This window comes from Ziziphus jujuba, chromosome 12, assembly GCF_031755915.1.
Source record: "Ziziphus jujuba cultivar Dongzao chromosome 12, ASM3175591v1".
In the NCBI taxonomy this organism is placed as follows: domain Eukaryota; kingdom Viridiplantae; phylum Streptophyta; class Magnoliopsida; order Rosales; family Rhamnaceae; genus Ziziphus; species Ziziphus jujuba.
The window spans coordinates 541,138-559,586 of record NC_083390.1 but is presented as its reverse complement, the minus strand read 5'-3'; the positions used below and the strand labels follow the sequence as shown (position 1 = coordinate 559,586).

The 18,449-nt window shown below is 32.1% G+C and overlaps 1 protein-coding gene across 1 annotated transcript; it reads left to right on the top strand.

Moving 5' to 3' along the window:
• Positions 1-5,440: 5,440 nt before the first annotated feature.
• LOC107428101 (beta-amyrin synthase) lies at positions 5,441-17,439 on the top strand. Its single transcript, XM_048462454.2, has 12 exons — positions 5,441-5,676; positions 13,957-14,142; positions 14,315-14,602; positions 14,747-14,831; positions 14,944-15,110; positions 15,250-15,441; positions 15,579-15,812; positions 15,924-16,046; positions 16,182-16,280; positions 16,377-16,433; positions 16,540-16,908; positions 17,026-17,439. The coding sequence occupies exons 1-12, from the start codon at positions 5,476-5,478 to the stop codon at positions 17,305-17,307; spliced, it is 2,283 nt and encodes a 760-aa protein (XP_048318411.2). The 5' UTR covers positions 5,441-5,475; the 3' UTR covers positions 17,308-17,439.
• The last annotated feature ends 1,010 nt before the right edge of the window (positions 17,440-18,449 follow it).

The window sequence follows — 18,449 nt, the reverse complement described above, 5'->3', positions numbered from 1 at the left end:
AACTTCACGCGTCCATAACTTTTTAATCGTACGTCCAAATTAGGCGTGCCGCTAGTCTGTGAACTCGTATTGACGTGCACTTTACAACCATACCAAAGTCAAAGCAAAATTCTACAACCATAAAAAGTCAAATCCCAGCACCTTTTGGACAGTTTGAATCTCGACTTGTTTTGCCCATAACTTTCAAACTGTAGCTCCGTTTTCAACGTGCTACTAGTCTACGAACTCGTGCCAACGTGTAATTCGTAACGGTACCTCCATCAACCTAGAATTCGAATCGGGTCAAAAAGTCAACTTTTGACCCCTTGGTCAACGGTCAAAGTCAAAGTCAACGGTCAACGGTCAACCTCCGTCAACGTGCAAAAATTCCGACATGGTTCGGGACGGGGTGTTACAGATTGAGAGAATCGAGGACTTGAATTCTGAGAGCTTTCGGATGAGATTCCGACCACATTGGGTGCGATCTCTGGGAAGTAAGACTAGATTCGTAATCCTCATTCCATAAGCTTCGTTTTGGTATATTACTTGTAAATTTTGGTTAACGTTTGTGTTAAACCCCCCCGCGTACCGGATATTATTTACTCGAATAAAATATTAATTTATTTGAGTTGTGTAATATTGTTGTTCTAGGAGCACGTGTGCGTCGTGGAATTGATCCCATGGAGAATCTTGGGTTAATTGCATGCTTGAGGTGAGTGACCCACTTTCGAAATTAATTTTGAGAGTCAAATTAATTATATTGTGATATTTTAATATTTGAATGTTTTTATTTTATGTTAATTGTTAGATAAATTGTGAACTAAATTTTGATGCCCATATTTGAATAAATTGAAATATATGATTTTTGATAAATTATGGAAATCTAGATTTTATGACAATTTGACATTTAAAGGAATTGTAAAAGTAATACTATTTGATTTATTACGGAATTTATTTGTGAATTTATTTTGATTAATAAAAAATGCATTTATATAAATTTATGCATTGTGGAAATTATTTTATGGTATTGAGGATTTGTGGAATTAAATTATATATGAAATTCATGTGGTTTTAATATTATTTTGGGTATGATTTGATTTTAAAGATTTCACGAAAAATATTGATTTAAGTTATGGTGCTCTCAAAATATATTTATGCACTTGAAATATTATCTAGTTGATTTTATGATATGAGAAAAATTATATATTATTGATGGATTTATGCTGGTGTTATTAAAGAAAAATGTGGGATGATGAATTTAAAAAATGGTATAATTCCCACGGTGAGTTTTGGAAAAATTATTATTTTTTTAAAAATAATATGGTTATTTATTTTAGACGCACTCATACAGTACTGGTGTTCTGTACTGTGTATGTGGATGAGCGCGCAAGTTATAATGTCTCCCGTGAGTTGCCATCGGACCGAGGGCAGACAAGTTTGATATTGGCCATGAGCCGCTCCCTTCCATGGCCAGGATGACAGTTTAAGCAGCGGTGCTGTTGGGATGCTGAAGTGACCGTATGCAAGTTTCTCTCTTTAACCTCCCCCCAGATGGTGCTCGGGATGCTGGGTATCATAGGGCATCACTGGTATATAGTGTGGTGCGTCAAGTATTATTTTTCTGATATAAATTTCAAATCCTAAAGTTTTAAAGCCGTATTTAAATTAAATGTATATAAATTGTTTATTTACCTATTTCCAACTAGTATTTTCTAAAATGTATTTATTCATATTTTATGTCATTTATTTTAAATTAATGTTTTTAAAATGCATCTTGCTATAAAAATATTATATAGGTTGTTTGAATATTTCAAAATGAATATTATAGTATTTTTCTACCACTTATTTTACATGATTGTTTGTAATTATTTAAATTATATTTTTGGTACTGTTTATTTTGATTTATTAAATCAAATTTTATGAATTATATATTGAATTTCACTTTTATGTTATATTTCTTTAGTGCAAGTATCCTGAATTTATTTTATTATATTTCATTCTATTTGTTTGTATTTGGATTATTTAAATTTTATTAAATTAATTATTTTTTGATTTTTGTGGCATAAAAGATTGGGTTTTGCGAAAATGTTTTAAAAGTGGAACTTTTCCAACGGAGTGAATGGTAAGGGTTTTGAGAAAAAAAATTATTTTCAATAATTATTATTTATTTACTTATTTATTCTTAATTAACCAAATGTATTATAATTATCGTTGCTTTATAATTGCACAGTAGATAAGGTCACTCACTGAGATGATTAGCATATCATATTTCTAAATTCCGTTCTCCTAGGTACAAGGATTTGGAGACGTTGATCATCCGGGGCGAGCCCGACGTCTCAGTTCATTGCCGAAAGTCCAAGAAGCATTTCCTCCATTTTTCCTCTTCATCTTGTATTACTTCTTTATCTGACATTGTATTAATTTCATATTTATTTGTATAATGCTCTGTATAATGTATGGGACACATTTTATTAAATACTGCATTAATTCCCTGTTAATATTTTGGAGTGCTGTAAATTTGTAGAAACAAATTGTAGTAAGATGGGAGGAATAAAGTGGTGTTTATAGAAGTGTGTTTTCAGTGCAGGAAATTTGTGGTAAGTCCAACCCTTAGGGGAGGTTCTGCCGGATTTTCCATTGGAAGGTTCGATAGGGTTTCCTAGGATCAGGGCTTGTCTACGGTTCCGGTGAGGAGTTTTAGACGGGTCCTGACATAGAGTGCAAAGGATTGGATTGGTCTCTCTGCCATTCCCACAATTCTTACTTTTTCCGTCCATGTGTGTTCTTCTCCCACCAGCAGAACAGACTTTTAAAATATTCATGACAAAAATGCTACCATGGACTCTGTTTCGGACAGCTATGCCATCTAAGCATCTGCCTCAGGATTTGTCACACTTTAACTCTCTGACCCATAGATGTGAAAGCTGAGTTGTTTTTTTTTCCGATAGCCTACCACCTTGGTGGTGTCCATTTTCCCATATTCACTTTTTCTTATAAGAGATCATTACATAACTAATACCCATCAATTAAAAAAATTATTTTTTGTTTTAGATAAATTATCATGTTAATATGAATTCGCAGGGCGACTAGTCCAACAAATGTTTTTATATCTACATAATCTCACAATACGTTTGAGCCACTACATAGAAAGAGATTTTGCTTTGAAAGTATCAACTTAGCGGGGATTTTGAAATTCTCTATTTCGATGATTTATATGGAAATTAAGAGACACTTTTACACAGTTAATCTTTAGGCTATTTTCCATTTATAATTTTGTTAAGTGAAACTATCACAGGTTTGATAAAATTTCACACAATACAATAATATGATACGAACCCACATGATAATTTGTAAATTTAGGTTGACGATATCATATCAGGTTCGTATCAATATCATTCAATAAAACCTAATAAACTAATAAATGCACAGGCCGCACAATGTCGTTACAAACAAATGTTGTTATTAATTTCCTCGGGATGGACTACTATTCAATTTCAAACTGCGAGTAAAACGTTAAATAAGGTTTACTTAATTGGTAAATTTATTACATCCATACTTATAAGATCTTAATTTATTAAGTATAATTATAAAATTTATTTTTGATTGTGTTATTAAGTCATGTAAAATATTATCCGATTTACCATAAATGGAAAAAAAATTTATTGTAAATAATTAAAAATAATAATAAAAACATTAGGAGTAAAGATCAAAATGGCCCACGCAAATTAATAGAAGCATCAATTTTTAGTTGATCGGTTGCTATCGATCCATCACCAAACCTTTAAGTTTTGCTTTTTCTACTTTTTCAATGGCGTTCTACATATAATTTGTCGGGCCATCTCTTTCTTTTTTTATTTTATTTTATTTTTTGGGGTGAATTTTGTTTGTTCAATGAAAGGTCCTGTCCAGGTAAAAGCCTCCGCACTTTTGCCATCAATATTAATGCACCTCCACACTATTTTTTTTTTAATTTGTTTTTTTAATTTTTTATCTTTTTTACTTTTTGGGTCATAAATCACAATGACCCACTCTTTTTTGGAACTTGTACAAAAATCATGATTTAGCTATTAATTATTTATATAACGTCATCAAGCTATATAAAATAACTTATAAATCGTCTATACATTCTCTATAGAACCATTAGCGGACAGAGAAAAATTTGTCGAGGGGACACCCTGTAAAATAGCATATAGTTGCTTTCTAGTTTTTGTTTTTTTGAATATACAAAACTATATATAAAATACAACATTTTCGTTATATGTACTCGAAACAAAAAGAATATTCTTTAAACTAAAGAAGTCTAAAAATATATATATTTTTTATTTCTTTCAAATTTTTTGAGGAAAAATGTTTTCAATGCTTTAGTTAAATATGATTTTGTAATCATAATAGACTAATTATAATTTAATTAAACATGTATCATACTCTTTAAAAAAAGTAAACAAAGTAAATTGAAATTAGAAAAAAAAAAAAAGCTACTAAAAGAATTATAAGTAAAATAAAAGATGTGACTCCTCAACATTTCTTTCCTTAAAACAAATAAAGTAGATTATAATTGTAATGAAATCTTATATTAAAAATATTAATCAAATAAGGCTTGCGTGAATCTGCTATAATCTCAAGAAGAAAAAGAAAGAGAAAGAAGAAGAAAAAAGAAAGAAAGAGAAAAAGAGAGAAAGAGAGAGTATTTTCTGGAAATTCACATTGGCTTCATTATGAAGCCACTGTTTGCATTTTTATCAATGTTGGTTGCAACTAAAACAACTAGTTACAATGAAATTAAAAAAAGCTGACTAGGCTAACTAACAGAAACTAATGTGGCATAGTAGGCACGTGGTATCCAATGTGTCAATTTGGTGTAATTAAGAATTTTTTTAATCAAATATAATATTTACAATTTTAATTAATATAATATTATTTTATAAATATAATTTTTAAAATTTTCACTTTTCAAAAAAATAAAAATATAATTACAAAATATTTCAATCTTATCCGATCATGCACCAAACATGGGATAATCAGTTCATTATTCAGTTTGAATTTATGTTAGAATTATACTATTCTATCTTGATCCTGTCCGATTCAGATTTATCATGTCCAATCCAGTTCAATCCGGACCTATCGTACATACCAAATGCAACTTTAGAATCATTCATCAAGTCTTAGGACAGATAAATTTATCATTGCTCTTTATTAAAATTGCATAATCAAATTTTCTATATAGAGGGGGCTTAATGATTTGGCCTTACTTAAGCCAGACTTAGCTAGGCTAGATAGTTAACTTAATTCATAACTATTTAATACCATCTCGGGCTAGAAAGTTGCAGGGTATATATACATAGAGGGGGCTTAATGATTTGGGCGGTCTAAGGGCAATGGCCTAAGTGGCCTTACCCTAAAGCCAGGCCTAGCTAGGCTAGATAGTTAATTCCTAACAACTTTATACCATCTCTCGGGCTAGAAAGTTGCAGGGTACGTGGTGAAAAAAAAAGAAAAATGTGGAGGCTGAAGGTGGCATATGGTGGGAAAGACCCAAATATCTTCACCACAAATGAGTTCGTAGGGAGGCAGATATGGGAGTTCGATCCAGACGCCGGCACTGACGAAGAGCGAGCCCAGGTCGAAGATGCCCGTCGCCATTTCAACAACAACCTCCATCACGTTAAGGCCAACAACGACCTCCTCTGGCGCCTCCAGGTTTATACATAACATATATATATATATATATATACCGCAACATTTTCCATATGTATATGATATATCCCCTTCTTCTTTCTCTTTTCCATTTTTGTTATATATATATATATATATATATCTCTTAATCGTACATATCCTAGCTACTTTAATATATTTCGTTTAATTATTTTTTTGGGTGAACAAATATGAAGTACTTTAAGTTCGTCCTTTCAGCGGTGACAGTGAGTAGTCCTCTTTAGTTGCCCACGTCTGGTCTTAAATGAAAAAAAAATAAAAAATGGTACCTGATTTTCTGGGGAAACCAAACCAGCTCCTAAAAGCTAGCATTGAAAATGAGTGGAGAATTAAAAAAAGTGTGTGTGCGTGTTTGTGTGAAGCTAGCATAGGTAGACATTATTTATTTACCAATTAAAAAAAAAAAGTTTAACAGCAGATTGTCAGGTGAACGAGTAAGACTACTCCCAAACCACAGCGACATGATTTTTCATTAGCTCGGTATACCGTGTAGGTTTTTTAGTGGCCATGCCTTTTTATTTATTTAGTTTTGTTTTAATGATGGTCACTACATGCCCATTTCATCATGTATCTACAAAAAAATGCTCTATAGATTTTTGTCTTCTCACCATACAATCTGGAACTATATATATATAAGGATTTTACCTAAGTCTAATCTAATTAATATGTTTACTTTATTATTAACTGTGGCTCTTAGCTATTAATAAATGTTTCATGTGAAAATCATTTTTTTGTAATGTTTTCAGATGGAAGTCATGATAAACCATAGTTATAGGTGTGTGTATATCTATATATATATATATATATAGAACTATTAATAAGGTAATTTCTACGACTTTTACATGGTAACACCCAGTTAGCCACATCACATTTTAAAATTTTAAATTTAACAAAAAATAAAAACTGATAATCCAATTGATCAATATACATTTACCACATAAGTATTTTAAATTTAATTAAATAAGAGATTCTCTAATAAAAGTTGGACTATATATTTTGAGCTATATATAAAAGCTGTAATATCCAATAGTATTCTAATTTTTGGGCCCGGTCCAATTTTTAGACCCCTTTAAAATACATACATCATTTTTTTTTTCTTTTATTTAACACTATTTTGTAAATTGGATAAATGGTCAAATTGGACATTACAATGATTTAATTTATAAGGGGGTGTATTCAATTTAAAATTTAATGGATTTAAAAGGAGTTATAGATTTTAAAGAGTTTGATTGATTGTTATAGAGTTGCATAAATTTTATAAGGAATTTATAAAAATCTAACAAAATTTTTGGGATTAATGCTGGACTTCATATTGATAATTTTCTTCATAATTTCACTGTTAAAATCCATCATTTTTAAAAAATTTTTAAAATCAATAAATTTTTGAATACCATTAGATTTTAAAACAATTTTACAAAATCTTAATTGAATACATCTATATTTTAATAGAATTTTATAAAATACATTAAAATCTGAATTGAATATCATTGAACTTGTATATATTATTTTAAAATTTAAATAAAATACTTCTAAATTTCTAAGTACTTTTAAAATCCTTTAAACTTTAAATTGAATACACCCAATGTTTTACTGCCTTCAAATATATATATATGTAAAGAAATAAAATAAAATGAACAGGAACTTAGTTTGATCAATACCGGAAAAAAAAAAAAAACACCAGAAAGAAAAACACAAATAGTCTACCACTTTAAGAATCGTTGACCCTTAAAGAGTAGGAAAAAACGAGTTGGATATGGGAGACTGCAATTCCAATCCTATTTTCTCTCTCTATAACAAAAAGATACAAAGAAATGGAGGTGGTGAATATTTAGATTTGAGGGATTCGAAAGGGAAAGGAAAGCTATAGTGAAAAGGGTAACGTTCAATATCAATATTAGAGCATAGCTATGACCACCTTAAGAAGACAAAGGCAAAGACTCACAATATGAAGTTTGAAACTCAATCCTTCTCCCTCTTTCTCCCTCTCTTTCACTGTGAGATTGTTTTTTTTTTTTTTTTTCCTTTTCTAAGAGGTTTTTAAATTTTCTCTATGTGTGAGACTCTTGGTAGAGAGAGAGAGAGATTGAGACGGTCAAAAATCCACAAATTTGATCACTTACAGACGACTCTCTCATCTCGTACCCTTTTCCTACCTGGCTGTGTGGTGCATGGTGTTTAAGCACTTTGGATCACAGACTTCTTAGTCAATTCTTTTTTTTAAAATTATATATATATATATATATATATTAAGAAGTACAAATGAAGTTGCTTATCCCATCCCAATAGTCTCGCTCATCTTAGAAAAAATGTTCAAATTGTTTTATCCTATTCCAAATAAAAATGTTTAAAATTTATCAACAAAAAACAATAATAATGTTAATACACATATAGATTTGTGCATATTAATTTTAGTTCTCTATGTTATTTTCTTTTTTAGATAAAACTTTTTTGAAATTGGCAGTATTATTTGTAATTTGTAATATCTTATATGTATATTATAAATTAATCTAATAAATTTTTTATTTTATACATAATAAAAATTAATAAAACAATATTTAACACTATTAAATAGTGCTTCACATTCAATGCATGAGGCCATGCCTAGTATTTAAATATGATATTGCATATCAGCATTCAAATATTTTAATTACAACCAAATCATGGAACATTTCTCTAGTTTTTCATCTCTATTAGGGACCTAACACATTACACCATATAATTTTTGCACACAAACCTATAATATAGATATATATATATACATAGATTCTGTCTCTCTCTGATTTAATTAAAACAAGCATATATATATATATATACATGTATTGTTAGGAAAAATAAAACACAAAATACCAGTCTGTGTTTGAAATGAGAAACAAAGGAGAAAATGTTCGAAGCCTTTCAATTGATAATTTGAAAATTACACCTTCTATACGCTAACTCTACAAAAAGACAACTATTTATAGACGTCTTAAAACTTAGTGGACATTCCACTTTCTACTCGCTAAACAAGTAAAATGCAGAGGCCTATAAACTAGGAAAACAAATAACAAACCCATAACATGGATTAAACAAATTAAATTGACCAAGTCTACCAATAACAAAATAAAACATAGATAAAACACAACTATCCACTAATTCATAGATTTAGCAACGTATTATCACAGCATCATAATACTAAGCACTCCCCCTTGATGCAAAGCTTGAAACTCTATGAGATGATTTGAATTCGACAAGTTTTGAATATATGAGTGCCTTGGTAAAACCGTATGCCACTTAGTCATTCGTTGAACAATACTTCATAACAATCATGTCTTTTGCAACAATATCTCCGATAAAATGATGACAGATACCAACATGCTTCGTTCTTTCATGAAAAAGAAGATTTTTAGACATAGAAATAGTTGCCTTGTTATCACAAAATATCTCTATTGCTTTTTCTTGAGCTATGTCTAAATCCTCCAAAATTCTTCACATCCATATTGCTTGACAAGCCACAACTGTAGAGGCAATATATTTAGCTTTCAACGATGAAAAAGCCATAGTATCTTGTTTCTTTGAAGACCATGATATATCTCTAGAAGCAATACTGAAAACAAATCCACTTGTACTTTTTTTGTCATCTACAAAACCTACCCAAACACTATCAGTAAAACCAAACAATTTAAAATTAGAAGTTGGTTCGTACCAAATTCCAAAATTGCTTGTTGCTCAGATGTAATGAAATGTCCTCTTTGTTGGTGTAAGATGATGAACAGAAGGATTATGCATAAACCTTGAAATCAAATTTGCAGCAAACATAATATCTAGACCGGTATGAGTCATATGCATCAAGCCACCCCTAACTCCTCTAGAAAACCATTCATTAGCCTTTGTATTGTCATCATCCAAAAATAATTTCTAAGTTGTGTCCGTAGGAGTAAAAGTGGTCTTTCAGTCTAGCATATTATATTTTCATGAGCAAATTCAAAGCATATTTTTCTTGAGAGATAAAAATACCTTCATCACATTGTTGACTTAAAGACCCAAAAAATAATTCAACAACCCCAAATCAGTCATATTAAACTCCTGAATCATCTTCTTCTTGAATTCCTTCTTAAGAGTGCAAGAAGATCTGATATATATTATATCATCCACATTAACACAAACAATGAGAATCCTAGAATTATCTTTCTTTTTCACATATAATGTTGGTTCACATTCACTTCGAATAAAACTATTTTTAAGTAAATAGGAATCAAGTCTACTATACCATGCTCGTGGGGCTTGCTTGAGTCCATATAAAGCCTTCACCAATTTGTAAACTTTTCCTGTTCCCTTCAGTGACAAATCCCTATGGCCATTCAATATCACATCTTCCTCCGAAAAACCATTAAGAAGAGTTGATTTAACATTAAATTGAAATACACTACAATTCAATTGTGATGCTAAACTTAAGATAAGTCTTAATAGTTTCAAATCTGGCAACTAGAGAAAATATATAAAAAAAATATACCCATGTTTTTGAACATACCCTTTTTCCACAAGCCTTGACTTTAATTTCTGTACATTTCCATCAGCATCGTACTGCACCTTGTACACCCATTTCACACCGATTGCATCTTTCCCTGGTGGTAACTCAACTAGCTTCCATGTGTGATTCTTTTCAAGTGCAGCAATTTCTTTTTCACAGAAGCCTCCCATTCTTCTTTTCCATATGCTTCCTCAAAACTAATTGGTTCTTCTACCATAAGAGCAACAGTTGAATCATAAACATCTTTTAAGGATCCAAACTTATGTGAAGGAGTATCCGTATCAAGAATAAGATCATTGCTGCTAGTTGAATTGATTGGAGAATTAGGCTCTTGAAAAATTGTAACTCCAAGGGAATTTGGAGTTGAGATAGGCAGGCCAGATAACTCAATCAGATTGCTTCCATATTCCCGATTCCCTTTTTACTTGGGTGTATTGAACACACCCATAATTTGGAGCTTCATGTTACTCCTGCCAAGACACATATCGGATCTAAGGCATCCTACAGATAACTTAATTTGATTGCTTCAATCTTCCAAAAACTGCATATTCTAAGATTTTTCTTCCTTCCATTTCCAGAAACTATTTTCATCAAAAATAACATCTCTAAGAATATAATTGTTTAGTTTCAGGATTATACAATTTATACCCCTTTGTTTCATTGCTATACCTCACAAAAAAGCATTTTTCACTCTTTTTATCTAGCTTAGTATGATCACTAGAATTAATAAGTGAATAAGCTATATTGCCAAATATTTTCAAGTCACTTACAAATAGCTTACAATTCCACTAAACTCTGAAAGGGGTTTTGTTGCACACTGGTTTAGTAGGAGATTTATTTAGAAGATAAACTGATGTTACCACTGCCTCTGCCCAAAAAATATTTGGACGTTGCTTCTTATTCAACATGCTTCTGAGCATGTACACCACTGTTCTATTCTTCCGCTCCACCACACTATTTTAATCTAGACTTTTCCTTACAGTTAGCTACCTCCTAATACTATTCCACGTGCAAAACACATCAAATTTATTAGATAAAAATTCTCCCTCTATCTATTCGAAGAGTTTCTATCACATGTGCACTTTCTTTCTCTGCAAGAGTTTTAAACTGTAAAAACTTTTCAAATACCTCATATTTATAAGCCAAAAAATAAACCCAAGTCATGCGTGTAAAATCATCAATAAAAAGTAGAAAATATCTACTTTTATTTAAAGATGGAGTATTTGTTGGACCATAAATATCTTCATGAACAAGTTTGTAAGGCATTTTAGCTTTCCAAGCTTTTTAGACTAGAAATGATTTACGATACTGTTTTTCATAAACACAAGCTTCACAAACAATACAGTCAATACTCACAATAAATGGTAAACCATTCACCATATTATTTTTCTGGCTTAATTATTTCAACACATTAAAATGTAAATATCCATAACATAAATGCTAGAGTTGTGATTCTTCTTTCATATCTACCATCAATGCACAATTATTTATCCAAGACAACTCAAAAGGAAACATTTTATTCTTAGTCATCTGAATCTTAAGAGCAGTCTTATCAAAATTGCCTTTTCTAATTTCACATGTATTATCAGAAAATGAAACTAAATATCATTTTTGAATCAATTGACCAACACTAAGCAAGTTATGAGCCAAACTATGTAGATAATAAACATCATTAAGTAATTTTGAATTGGTCTTGACTGCTATTAAGCCTTCGCCTTCAATGTTTAAAGCCTTATCATCACCAAACCAAACTTGCAATTTTATTGGTTCATCAAGATTATGGAAAAATGTCTTTTCACCTGTCATATGGTTACTACAACCATTATCCAAAAACCATATCCCATTCTTACTTTCCTTGGGGTTAAGATAAGTAAAAAATAAATTACATTCTTCCTCCTTTTTCTTCCCTAACATTGGCCTGCTTCCTTGTTTTTCCCAAAAATATGCTTTAATATGTCTTGGTTTTTTGAAAAAATGACGTACTTTTACCTTCTTATGTTGCTTCTGGTCAACCTTTCTCCTTTACTATCTGATTTATCGCACTCCGAATCAGATTTTCCATGACCTCTTCCACGACTATTGTAACTGCCTCTACCGTGACTTCTTCCATCATACTTTTGTTGAAAAAAAAACCCTCTGCATTTTTGTCTTTGGAAGTCACGATAAATGTATTAGGTGAAGATCGTTTTTTGGGTAATGTGTTCAGGTGGAAGTGATGATGAACCATAGTCATAGGGGTGTGTGTGTGTGTGTGTATATATATATACATATAGAAAAACTATTGATAAGGGAATTTTTATGATTTCTACATGGCAACATCAAGTTAGCCACATTCCATTTTAGATTTTTCAATCTAAATTTAATTAAAATCGATAATGCAACCAACTGATAAACATTCATCACATAAGCATTCTAAATTTAATTAAATAAGAGATTCTCTAATAAAAGTTGAACTATATATATATTCAAATAAAGTATTGCATATCAGGATTCAGATATTTTAATTACAACTAAATTATGGAACATTTTTTAAGTTTTTCATCTTTATTAGGGATCCTAACACATTACACCATGTTAATTTTTGCATACAAACCAATAAAATATATATATATATATATATATATATATATATATACATAGATTTTGTCTCTCTTTGATTTAATTAAAACAAATATAAACAGAGATAGAGTCAAATAAGGAAAAAAAAAACATTGCACTTTATTATCTTAAATTTCTTGATGGTGATATATATGTATATATATTCATGTATATGTATATAAATATAAAATTGCTATTGTTGAGATTTATATTTATGGGTATAGCATGACATATGCAAGGATCTAATGCAGCCCTGAATGGCATAAATACTAACCTATTCAAGGGTCAAACTCCTATAACTGAAAAATAAAATAAAATACTTGTTCGATTCCATAATAGGACAAAATTGTGGTAGGGCCCACTTGAGTTTTGAATTGTGTTGTAGTAGGCCTGGAAACATATCGTGTTAAATCATGTTTGTATCGTGTTGTGTCGTAATCGTGCGGAATTAAGTTAACCCAAATACAATCCCATAAGCTTTCGTATGGAAAAAGATAAATTTGAACGCATTTGATAAATTAGTATATAACACATTAACCCACCCCGTTAACTTATTAACGATAAATATAGATTTGAAAATTTAATTTTCACTTAACTTTGATATAATAAAATAATATTTTTTTAAAAAATAACAAAAATTCTTATTTGTTTTTAGACTTTTTAAAAATTAAACTAAAAAAGAACAAATTGATACATGTTTAACAATAAATTAAGTAATTTTAATATTATAAAACTATGTAATTACCAAAATACTTCTATTTATTGGATTTAATGAGTTTATCGTGTTTCACCCATTAAAATTCATTAATTTATTGGATCTTATTGAATAATACTAATACGGAACCGACACAATATTGTTAATCAAAACCCGTAAATTATCGTGTGTGTTCGTGTCGTGTTATCATCTCGATTTTGTCAGGCCTCTATTGTAGTCTTATTAGTCTTTGGTTGTTTTATAGGTAAAAAAAAAAAAAAAAAAAGAAAAAAGAAAAAAGAAAAAAGGGATTGTAGAGTAGCTATGAATTACTAAAACGGGCTTCTAAACTCGTAGTGTTGCCGATATTGATTATTAATTAATTAAAGGGTGAAGTAGTTGTTTTTCATTGCATGAAAAATAAGAACCTGGGGTTGACGGGATGTTAATAAATAATAATTATCAGATGCTGAGAGAGAAGAAATTCAAGCAGACAATTCCGGCAGTGAAGGTGGAGGAAGGCGAAGAAATCACATACGAAAAGGCAACAACAGCAACGAGGAGGGCTGTCCATTTCTACTCAGCCTTGCAAGCCAGCGATGGACATTGGCCTGCTGAAAATGCTGGGCCATTGTTTTTCCTTCCTCCTTTGGTTCGTATGTAAACAACTATGGGTGAACAAAATGCTTATCGGACAAGGCCTAGCCCGGCCCATATCAATTATTATTGTTATTATTTAAGAAAAAGAAGAAAGAAAAAAAGGATGGCATGGCATATTTATTTAGTAACCAACAGTTGATGATGTATGATAAAATTTATGGCAGGTGATATGCCTGTACGTGATAGGACATTTGAATAGCGTATTGACAAGAGAACACAGAGTTGAAATCCTGCGGTACATATACAATCATCAGCAAGAAGATGGAGGGTGGGGATTCCACATAGAGAGCCCAAGCTGCATGTTCTCCACGGCTATGAGCTACATTTGCATGAGGCTGCTTGGAGAGGGCCCTGAGGGTGGTCAGGACAATGCCTGTGCCCGAGCTAGAAAATGGATTCTTGATCATGGCGGAGTTACTTATATACCCTCTTGGGGAAAGGCCTGGCTTGCTGTATGTAACATTCTTTCCATTATATATATATATATATATATATATTTCTATCTATCTATATATATATATTGCATTATTATTTCTTTCTTTTTAATTTCTACTATATTATTTATATTGTTGTAACATTGATTGATGTTGTTGTAGATACTTGGTTTGATTGATTATGATGGACTTAACCCAATGCCTCCAGAATTTTGGATGCTTCCTACGTATTTTCCTATGCATCCAGGTTGGGTTGAACTTAATTTTCTATTCAGATTCACCATGGTGCATGATAAAATGAAAAATGAAAACGAAAATGTTTTATATATTAATTCAGTTAATGGAATATTGGGCTGCAGGTAAAATGTGGTGCTACTGCCGAACAGTTTACATGCCATCATCGTATTTGTATGGGAAAAGGTTCGTAGGTCCTATCACTCCTCTGGTTCTACAATTGAGGGAGGAACTCCATACTCAACCTTACCATCAAGTCAATTGGAGTAGAGCTCGCCATCTATGTGCTAAGGTATTTTATTTTATTTATTTATTTATTAATACACTTTTTGAATATATAAAATTATTACACATTTGCTAATTAATAATGCAATATCGATTTTAATTAATTATAAAATGATCAAATATATATATATATATATATATTATAGGAGGATCTGTATTATCCCCATCCTTGGATTCAAGATTTTCTATGGGACGCTCTGTACACATGCGCAGAGCCTCTTCTGAATCGGTGGCCGTTGAACAAACTGATCAGAGAGAGAGCTCTTCAAATAACAATGAAGCATATCCATTATGAAGACGAGACCAGTCGTTACATCACTATGGGAGCTGCAGAAAAGGTACTTGTTAACTTTTTAACGATCATCATGCAATGCCATCCATCATTATCATATAAATAACAATATCGGAAGATCATATAATAATATTTACTAAATCATGTCATGATATAAAATATATAAATAATACAATAATGCAGGCATTGTGTATGCTGTGCTGCTGGGTAGAAGATCCGCATGGGAAGCCCTTCAAAATGCATCTAGCGAGAATACCAGACTATCTGTGGGTTGCTGAAGATGGAATGAAGATGCAGACTTTTGGGAGTCAGAGCTGGGATGCTAGCCTTTCCCTTCAGGCTCTGCTTGCTAGTAATCTGGCCGATGAAATTGGACCCACACTTGCTAAAGGACATGACTTCTTAAAGAAATCTCAGGTAGCCTATCTACCTTCTTCTTCTTCTTTTAATTTTTTATATATCTTCTCATTCTAAATTACTTCATTTAATTTTAAGTTTGTAAAAACTTTAATTAATTTAATTAACTAGGTGAAAGACAATCCTTATGGTGACTTCAAAAGCATGTACCGTCACATTTCCAAAGGAGCATGGACATTTTCCGATCAAGATCATGGATGGCAAGTTTCTGATTGCACCGCAGAGGGTCTAAAGGTGATTCATGACTTGTTAATTTAACTTCCATCTGATTTAATTTAATACTAGTTCTTACTAATAAAACCTATTTCAATTGGTTACGTGTGGAACTCCATGCATCTAATTAACTTGATTTCATATTTAATCCAACAGTGTTGTTTGATGTTCTCGTTGGTGCCCCCTCAACTTGTTGGTGAAAAAATGGAACCTCAGAGGTTACAAGATTCTGTCAATCTTATACTTTCTCTGCAGGTGGGGTGCTTTCATTTCCATGTCCTAAACCTTTAACAACTTTTAATCTATATGCCCAAAAATAATTAAGTTCGAATATTCTATTTACTACTGCAGCATAAAAATGGTGGTTTAGCAGCTTGGGAGCCAGCAATAGGACAAGAATGGTTGGAAGTAAGTAGTTGGTCAATCAATGCTTTTATTATTAATCGAGTTGATTGTAACTAATTAGTTATTAACTGAATAAATTGAAAATGAATTAATTACATGGATGTCTCAGATGTTTAATCCAAGCGAAGTATTTGCGGACATTGTGATAGAGCATCAATATGTGGAATGCACATCATCCGCAATACAGGCTCTGCTTCTGTTTAAGAAGTTGCACAAAGGGCACAAGACAAAAGAGATTGAAAATTTCATCACCAATGCTGTGCGTTTCATTCAGGACATACAAAGGCCTGAGGGTTCATGGTATGGAAACTGGGGAAGCTGTTTCACATATGCCACATGGTTTGCCATCAAAGGACTCACCTGTGCTGGCAAGACTTACAACAATTGCCCAGCAATACGCAAAGCTGTTGATTTTCTGCTAGCCACTCAGAAAGAGAGTGGTGGGTGGGGGGAGAGTTATCTTTCATGCCCAAAACAGGTAGGTGAAATCAAAAATTAAAATCAAAATCAATTACATTATTACTGTATTATTATTGGTCATCCATATGTTGTTACAGGCTAATCTTAATTATTGATGATGGTTATGGTTATGTAGGAATACATACATACAGAGGGTAGCAAAACAAACTTAGTACATACTGCATGGGCTATGATGGGTTTGATTCATGCTGGACAAGCGGAAAGAGACCCAAGCCCTATTCACCGTGCAGCAAAATTGATCATCAACTCTCAACTTGAAAATGGTGATTTTCCACAACAGGAAATGACTGGAGTTTTCATGAAGAATGCTATGCTGCATTACGCCTTGTATAGAAATATTTTTCCCATCTGGGCTCTTGCTGAATACCGCAGGCTGCTTATGTTATCCAAAGCTTAATTAAAAACCAATTATTACTTTTAATTAACTTCCATCTCTCTCACTGGAGGATTATGTAACATATACATACAAGTTGTTATTCATCCTGTTCCTAGATTTATACTCTTCTTTTATCTTTTTTTTATTTTTTTTTCAATAATTTATTTTTTGTATATATGCTCAATTAGTCCCCATTCCCCTCTATCCATGGATGGATTCAATAATGGTGTTGAAGCACCAATAGAAAGAAATCAGTTGTTTTCTTCCCCACTCTACCAAGCTAGATGCACATACAGAAAACTTCCGTCCCGCTCAAGACTTTGGGGGATATCATCCATCTTTTCCCCGCCATGAGTTTCCACCAACACATCCACCAAGTTTTCCGCCTAAAACCCCCCTTCCCATGCTGCCTGTCAACGACTCCGGTGGGAAACGAAGCAACCTTTATCCGTGGGTACGATCCATTCCTAGGCATTTCTAATGGCGGCAGTGTGCGAGTGAGCTAGAACAAACCGGAAAGGAATATAAGAAAGCTTGCTTAGGAGTTAACGACGAGAGGTCAAAGAAATGTGAATAAGGAATTCGATCTCGGGGAGGAAAGATCCTTGCCGAATCGAAGCGAAGGGATAATGTAATTATGCTCGGTCGAGGTCTTTTTTATTACGCGGACCGCCGGGGCCGAGAAGCTTATCTGGGAGGTGTTTTTTATTTGCATTCACGCTGCTTTGGTCCACCACCGGGGGGGTTGTTAGGGGTTCTATTCTCAATCAATCATGATCAGAAAGAGGCCCCCTAATTGGAGCTAATCCTTTTGGATGGGGAGTTACCCTGGAAGGTCTCAAGGTCTGCAGATGTTTTCGGGGAGAAGAGGCTTCAATCTTCCTTAGTAGCGGATAGAGAGATCAACGAAACTATGTATTTCACTCCATCACAAATTAATCTTTTAATTTTTTTGAGAAATTCTTCCTAGTTAGACACCCATTTCCCCAGCAAATTAAGCACAGTGTACAGTTGACAAATCCAATTAGATGTTCTTTACACTAGAAACAATCTATTAAGGTTGATTTACGTTCATTTTCCATTTCTTTTGAAGTAACTGCTCTGTAGAATAGGTTTGGCAATGATCAATGCTCAATAGAACAAAAAGAGCATTCCTACTGGTG